The sequence below is a fragment of the Hydractinia symbiolongicarpus genome, chromosome 8 (genome assembly GCF_029227915.1).
Source record: "Hydractinia symbiolongicarpus strain clone_291-10 chromosome 8, HSymV2.1, whole genome shotgun sequence".
Taxonomy (NCBI): Eukaryota; Metazoa; Cnidaria; class Hydrozoa; order Anthoathecata; family Hydractiniidae; genus Hydractinia; species Hydractinia symbiolongicarpus.
This window is the reverse complement of record NC_079882.1, coordinates 4,751,158-4,759,767: the sequence shown is the minus strand read 5'-3', so window position 1 is coordinate 4,759,767 and position 8,610 is coordinate 4,751,158. Positions and strand designations below refer to the sequence as shown.

Sequence of the window (8,610 nt, the reverse complement as noted above, 5' to 3'; positions counted from 1 at the left end):
ATGGTACCCAAGTAGCGTAGTTTGAAAAAGACGGGCGAACCCGTGGATTTTCCACGAGTCCTCACTAGCTAGTGTAAAAGGGAAACATAACATTAAGGCTGGCGAAATACTAAAAAAAATCTCTTTTAAATCGAAAGTTGTTAAACATTCCAATATAATTTTGATTTCTTTTTAAGCGCTACAGATCAATTAGTCACGAGCTTAAGCGAAAGCTGAATAAGCAAGACCTAATTAGACTTTCCGCAAAAGATGTTTTCAAAGGAAAACATTAGCTCGCATCCTGAAAACATCTAAGGAGGAGATTATATGTTTTGAATAACCCATAATACTATTTTTACAAATAAATACATACACAATACAGTTGGAATATAAAAATATGTCAAAGTACTAAATACATGAAACCAATATTAAAAACAGAGAAAATTCTAAGCGGTTTCATAATAAGATGTCTGTTCAAGATGCGACAGAGGAGAGACATACCAACAATTATAAGGATACCTCTACACTTTTGCTTGGTAGGGAGGATGACATAAAGCAGAAAGGAAGGTACGAAAAAGAAAGTGTTATACTAAGAACACCTAGTGGAAACAGACTTTATCTTTTCTTTCTCGGTAATTCAAAGAAGGATATATCTGAATACAGCAGTGTAGAAATCTTAGGAGTGGCATGTAAACACGTGTTTTGGGTAGTGTTATGTTCTATTCCAGTTGTCATGTTAATGAGTACCATAGCATTTGCATACTCAAGAATTTCATTTACAAATAATTGCAAAGAAAATACAACATGTTCGTATTATAAATCAGCAGTCTTGTTGTATGGAACTAACGTGTCATGCGCAGTAAGTATTTCAATAAATGTTTGCAAACTTTTGCTGTTGTGTTTTCTTTTTGCGTATTTCATCAAATCTAAGGCAAAGTTCAAACCGTAACATTTGAGAAAAGCTAAAAGTGAATATTTACGCGAAAATTCAATTCAGGTTAATACTGGTAATGGGCGGAATCTCCCCAAATTTTTCTTTTAACTCCAAATAACCCGTAAAATTTTGTATGAGATCCTCATAATCGATAAAATATAATCTTATTTTGCATTATGCTTAGAACTTGTATCTAACAACATAGTCTATTTTATCGAGAGGAATCATCTCTACAACAGCCGGATTTCGTCTTTCTGTTCACGGGAAAAACATCGTGTCACGGAAACACGAAATGCGATATAAAAAGGACGGGCATCCCGTGGATTCTTTCACAGGTGACGGCTAGTTTTATAATTCTTTGGCAAGTGATTAACCTGATTTTCCGATTTTTTCGGATTTTACCTGAAAATCAAGCAAAATGGGCTTTTGGGCATTTTTTAGGCGTACAAATTATGTAAAAACCGAAAGATATGTTAGAGAACTTTTAATTATTAGTCAAACTGTAAACTTCAAACATAAGAAAAACTTCGTCCGAGAGTCAAAGTAATTGGATTTTAAGCAGACAGTGGTTACTTATGATATCACAGAAAAGCGCTGACATAAGCACAAATTACTGCTGTTTTTCTTTCTTTTTATGACATGCTACAACAGTCTATTACAAGTTAAGCAGGGGGGCGCAATCCACCCCTGCTTAGATTTATAGGCCGAAATATTCCAGTATATTCAGGCTAACGCTGACTTTTTGTACAAATCACAGAAAATTGTACATAATAATTTATTAACCTTAGGAAAAATATAAATTATATTGGAGTATTGCAGCAATCAATCCTATTTCCTTGACGGTCATACTTTCGCAAATTCAAAAAAAATTAGCGAACCTTTTTAATCAGATGTCCTCTTTATCCTAAAGTAATCAATTAATTCTTTAAAATAACACTAATTATTCTTAAAGCATTCCGATGTTGTATGTTTTTTTCTCCATATTTCAGCTTATCGACTCTTTAAAGGCAACAGTCTTTGCATCGTGTATTGTTAGAGAAACAGTGGTGTTAAAAAGTAACATTTTAAAGATTATGTTACCAACATTCTTGTTAGTGTTTCTGGCCTATATATTACTATACAACTACTCCATCTCAATTTGGTATTATTATATTGATGTTGGAATCACAGAAACATTATTTTTTACAACCTTTACTCTATCATTTTATCGCATCTCTAAATATCATGATATGAGTTTCTTAAACCTAATAAAAAGGTTTATCGTTCCAATGTTATCTGGAGTTCTTGGAGTTGGGTTTACAGAAATATATTTGAGTAAAAAGTTTGTTGAATCATCAGGATATGAACGTTACGCTATCCGTTTAGTGGTATATCCTTTGCTGGTGGACATCATTTTAAATTTTCAGGAGTATGGAGCACGTCAACTTATGAAAACGGAAGGATTTACTGTTCAAGGATTGGCACATTTTATTTATGGTGCCCAGGTAGCATTTGGTATACTTGGAAGGTATATGACAACGACTTCTGGAAGTTTGACCAACGTTGCTATTGTTTCTGGTCTTATTGCTGTCAAAGACATTATCATGCATCGTGCGTGTCGATTCCAGTGTTGGCTCGGATATTACCTGAGAAGACTGTTTAAATTAAAAGATATAAATGATGATCATGGCACATTTGAAGATTGGTTTTATAATGAAGATTATAGAAATTTTAGATCTTGTATATTAAGCAATGACTTTGTATGTGAATTAGTCAGTAAGTATTTTTAACTTGTAAACACTGTGCGCTTACATCATTACTTGCTAAATACATTCTATGTTGCCATAGCTACGCTAGGTTGGTTAGCTAAAATAAAATGAACCTCGCCTTTATGTGCCCTTTTCCCCTCCTGGGCGGTGCTGAAATCTTGTATACATATTAATCGCGTATTCAGAATGTGTGCTGCACGAAAATTCATCCTACTCATTCAAGCTGGCGCGGTCATAAAAATGCTCATTCCATTTTTAGTAGCTGGCATGACGAATCTAGCTGTTTACCACCAGGAGTTTTTTTCCTGCCTGTTAAATAATTTACCTGCATAAATTAGACAGCATTGGAAAGAGATCATGCTTGTGATCATAATGTTGCAAGTTCAAGTTCCCACTTATGTGTACTTAAAATGTGGTGTTTAACAGCATGTCTAAAGCCATTTATTACTAGTATGCAGCTTGGCATACATCTTGTATGCCAGAAAAGAGCCAATATGTGTATATCTGGCTATAACAAGATTTAGGTTTTGACACAGGATATGATCAAAATGATGGTGTAGGTCATCTGTATCGCTTATGTTATTGATTTTTAGTTTTATAAATTAAGATTTGTGATATTTTATTTTGTAGCTGCGTTTACAGTTCCAGTCCTTGTGGTATCATTCAGACAACATAGAACATTGTTTAATTTTGATTATGACTACCTTGCAGACGATGCAGGGAACATTAACATGGATTTTTTTGTCAAGCAAGAAGCAATACAACTTTTATTCCTGTTTTTGTCATTTATCGCTGTAACATATATCGAAGCAAGATTTAACAGATTGGATTTGAGAATACTTTATCGAAATCATAGCTGGTTGCAAGAAAGTTCGCAATTTGTAATTTACATTTGGGGAGTCTATTTATGTCTGTCATCTGTTCGTTTATTACCAAATTATTTTCAATGCAGCAGCAACGACATATGCCATTGTAATGTCAATATCAACAGAAAACTACACGGCTGTGACGCTTGACGAAAAAAAGTTTCCTAAATAAACAAAAATTAGTAAATATAAGTATAATTATTGTTTTATATTATTCTGTGAATGTGTATTAGCCACTCTTTTAATGCAATATTCATTTAACCTAAAGAATGTTAGAAAGTGATGAAAATTGCCTATGCAAACATTGACCGACAAATAAATAGGCCCACGAAATAAACTCAACAGTTAATCGACTTCAATGAAACGAGTTTTTGTGAAAATAAAATTGTGCAAATTTTTTTACAACAATAACTAGTTGGTCAATTTGAAATTTCCAGAAACTTTGTACCGTCTTCTTTTTTTGGTTTTATCAGCTGACTATCAAGTTTTTCTAAATCAACAAGAAATCGCGGTGATTTGAATATTTCCACCACATAGCGAACGTCCTACTTATTCAGGGTCCGATTAAGCGATTTTTTTTTATTAAAAGGGTTAGCAAGCTGAAGGGACCAGGTAAGAGGGTGCTACTACGGGCATCCTACTTAACAGAGGTCCGAATTAACAAGAGTTTACTGTAGCAGTTATTTAATAAAAAATACGTTGTCGTAGCTATACTTAGCGGCAGTTTAAAGAAAGGCCATAAGATTTTTTGAAAAAAGTGATAAATTTTACTAAAAAAAAAAAAAAAAAATCAATTTATAGGCATGTCAAAAAAATCGCGCTAAGATTGTTGAACTAAATAATAATTGGATAACTATTGACAAGAAAATGTTGACAAGTGATTTCACTAACAAGTTTATAGGTAAAGCTACAATTTACAATCTTCGAAATTTGACCCTCGTTTCTATTATAATACTAGTCAATAAATCCCGTGGAAAAATTGACCTAGGAAGGGGGAAAAATAGAAAGGAGCCATATTTAAATTTGGATGTGGTCAACAGTGTCCCGTTTATATACTTAAAAATTATCCTTAGAATTCTTAACCCATAGCATATATTGTGAGGAGCAGTTGCGGAGATATATACTTTCAAATAATCCACCTACAATACAAAACATTTTTCTTTAGAAATTTTTATACCAGTTTCCTTCATCATATAGATTTTAAATAGCTGATTAAGAAAATGTATAGGATCATATATTTCGCCCCCCCCCCCCTCAATAACTTTTCATAGGATTGTTCAAATTGAATCAAACTTGGCACACTTATAGTACGTCATAAAAGGAACAAAATGGCGGCAATAAATTTTTGCTTGCCTCAGCACATTTTCTGTGACGTTATCAGAAGCTTGAAAATTGTTAAAAATGCCACTATCTGCTTAAAATATAATTACTTTTGTTCTAGAGCGAATTTTTACATTCTGTTTGAAGTTTCTAAAAGCTAAATAAAATGTTTTTAACATATCTTCCGGTTTTTACATGGATCGAATAAAAAAATTGCCAAAAATTGACCGAAAATCCATGTTTTCCCGATTTTCGGGTAAAATTCGACAAAATCGGGAAATCGGATTAGTCACGTGTCAAAATGATTCAAAATGATTCTTCTTGACGAAACAAAGTTGTGTTGCAAGTTTCAAATTCTAAGGATAATCCTAACAGGAGTTATTATATTTTCCCCATTATAGGGATTTCATAGAGATTTTAGGGGTAGTTTCGAGTAATGGCCAATATCAAAGCCTCTGAATGGTATGGGACCTAAAAATTTAGCAATAGATAAATGTTGAAACTCAGTAAGTATCATAGCCATATAAGAAAGCAATCTGGAGTTATTAAAAAAAAGCCGTCAAAGGGGGCGGAATCCGCCCCCCACCCCGGACCGAATAGGGTTAAGTGTAGCTTAAAACCTTAAAAAAAATGATAATTAAGATTTGTATGAAGTTAAGAAAATTGACATAAGCATTAATAAGTTGAAAATTGCGTATACAAGAAGCGAGAGAAAAGTTGCAAAGAGCTGTGAGAGAGATGTTACGGAGTATAGTCATTTAAGAAGCCTGGATACATGAAGCAAAAAAAGCAGTATGGGTACAAAAATACACATTGGTGAACAATAAATGAACACAGGGCCGACGGAAATTTGGCCCACAATGCTTAGGCTGATAAAATAGATTATTGTATTCTTTCAAAAATCATATTAAAGATTCTTTGCAAATCATTTGAAGCAAAATTGAATTTCAATAACAAAGCTATGTATCACATCATATACATTAGCAGATTATTTTCTTATTCACTTTGTTCAACCAAAAATAAGAGCCTTATTGTGTTCGTAATCTCCCAAAGACTTAGGACGCTATTGGAGAAATAAAATTTAGTGAGCGGAGTCATCTTCGGTATTCGTACGTATTTACAATTTACAATTACTCAATATTATGTACTTAATAACATACTCAATATTATCGAGCGCCTGAAGGCGGTCCCACCAGCGGTGGAGGGACTGAAATCTTGACTCACTTCAAACGTCTACCATTTTTTAAATGAGTGGCGAAGAATGATGGAGTTAATTAACCTCATAAAATAAAGCATTATCTCAATCAACTCACGCGTACGCTTGGTCCGATGGAAAAGCGTGTGCAATCACCCTTTTGACCCTTTTTTGCCAAAACCGCGAAATGCAAAATAAGGCTTTCTTCGCGAAAATTGGTAACCGCGAAAGTTTTCAGGTACACAATTTCGCAGAAGAAATTTTCCCGAAATTTCGGGTGTTTGAATATTTAGCACTCGAAAAATCTCGCATATGATAAATGCATACATTCAGAATTTTTTGTACAGCCCGCTGGCGGGTCGCCTACCCACGTGTTTTACACTGCACTAGTATAATTACAACAACAACTCAGGTTAGAACAACAACAATTTTCGTACAGACTTTTCGTCTATACTTCTTAATAATACCACAATTATTCCTAGCTCCTGTACGTTTTTTTAAGTCTTTACTTTGCCGAGATTACACATTTGAGTCTTATACCGATTCCAGGATAAAAACTTCCGGTTATCCCGAGCCAAAGGGGATTGACTTCGTCTATTTCTCCGGAAAAAACCGTATAGATAAGTATAACATTCTATGTCACTCAGCCAGTCATAATATCACTTTTTGAGTAATTTCCTCAATTTATAGGGGAGGGTGGACGGGTCATCTAACCCGTACGAATAGAATTGACTTGTGAGTAAAAATGGGTGGAAAGTTCTGTTTAGGCATGCGCTATCAAGCGCATGTGTATCTTGCCTCGATTACTACGAAAATAAGTTACATAAAGATATATTCCTTAAAGTTCGGAGAATGTGTTGTGTCCTTAATCACCCATAACAGATGATTTTTTTTAGACCACGCTGTGTGAGCAGAGTGAGCTTTTGGTTTCTACATTTAATTGTTATTCGATTTTTTTAACGCGCTTGGTTAGGTTTATGTCTTTAAGCATACTTGGAAACTCGTGCATTTAACCACAAATTTCACACTACATTAACATATGCCTGTTGCTGGAATTTTTTATTGATCAGAATTATATTGAGGGCGTGGTCAAACCCTCTTGGACAGTCAGTTTTTTTCACGCATTGGCACGCTTTAATACGACTTCTTTTGAGCTCTAACTGGACAAAAAACCAAAGAACGGAAAGGTTAGCTACATTTTCTTATGTTCGTTTATAATTTGACTCTGATATTTACTTGCAATTTAACAATTATCGGATTAAGTTCCTATCAATTACCTTATTAGTCGCTAGATAAATTTAACGCAAATGAACTTGGATATAATTAACACCATCTTATTTTTAACTGTGTTCAAATTTCTATTATTGATTTCTATTTCCTGTGGTTTAATCCTTTGTTTCTAGAAAGAACGGTTGTTCTAGCATGTTCTAGCAAGTTTCCATGTGAGGTAACAAATGTCTGAAATTTTTCCCCAGCTACACAACGGCCGGACTTGAGTGCTTTATCGATTGAGCTCCCTATCTTTTTATCCTATTCTCTTCTCATAGCCCTTTGATATAGTTTGTTTAAAAAAGCTCTGAAGACGAGAATCATTTTATCTACAAATCTTATGAGCTTTTAGATCCTAGTTTCCATGTCCTTCCTTAACAATGCGCTATACTTATTGACTTATTTAAAAGTAATTTTTCTAGCTATAAATAGGCCATGAAGTCCTGGGATGACGTTGCTGATTTTAGTTGACGTGTGCGCCACTATCACTCCCTTAGGTTTTGTTTACACGTCGCCAAGAGAAATCATTCCGATATACAGCGTATACGAGGTAAGTAGAAAGACTATTTTAGAAGGTAGTAAGTTATTTCAAGTACGTTAACACATTAAAGTTTGTTTGCATAGTGGTCATTTGATTCAAATCTGCTGCTCACACAATCTCTCAACATTTGAGCGAAATCATTTCGTTTCGTCTATCGAATAGGCTCGGATCCGCGTGAACAAACACCCTATCCAGTACGAAATTGGCTTTGACGTGATCTTGAACAGCAACGTATAAACATGGTCTTAAACGCACTAAAATACGAGGGTTTTTTCGCTTCGCGGAAGAACGCCTAATCGACTTGGTCTCCAAATCTAACTTTAACTAATGTTGACAAAGGAACGATCTCCAAACTAGCCTGATTTTTTATTGTTGTTAAGTTTGTGCTTTCACGCCGTTAAGCTTCTTGTTGTTATTATTATAACTGCACCCACTTTTATCTTTTATCCAGAAGGTAAAAAAAAATAGTCTTATTTTACAACCATTCGTGTTTATTTAAAACTCTGTATTGATAACAATGAAATCACACGCTAGTCTTGCTCTCATCTGAGTCTGTTTTGCTTAAAGTGTGATCAAAGTAACATTCTCCTTGCATGTGATGGGATACTAATTTGCTGTTTAATTGACCTTCATTGTGTCTGTGCAGCTTTAAGGACTGTATAATAAAAAAATTGAACACAAGCTGATAAATAAAAGGCAGTTGTTATCTCTTTCGTTTCTATTACCACAGCTTCAAAATATGGCTTTAATTACATCAA

General features: G+C 34.2%; 1 protein-coding gene across 1 annotated transcript; it reads left to right on the top strand.

The window, feature by feature from the left end:
- Positions 1-305: 305 nt before the first annotated feature.
- On the top strand, positions 306-3,806 carry LOC130654358 (uncharacterized). Its single transcript, XM_057456921.1, has 3 exons — positions 306-838; positions 1,903-2,668; positions 3,292-3,806. Exons 1-3 carry the CDS (start codon positions 446-448, stop codon positions 3,675-3,677), a joined length of 1,545 nt encoding a protein of 514 aa, XP_057312904.1. The 5' UTR covers positions 306-445; the 3' UTR covers positions 3,678-3,806.
- The last annotated feature ends 4,804 nt before the right edge of the window (positions 3,807-8,610 follow it).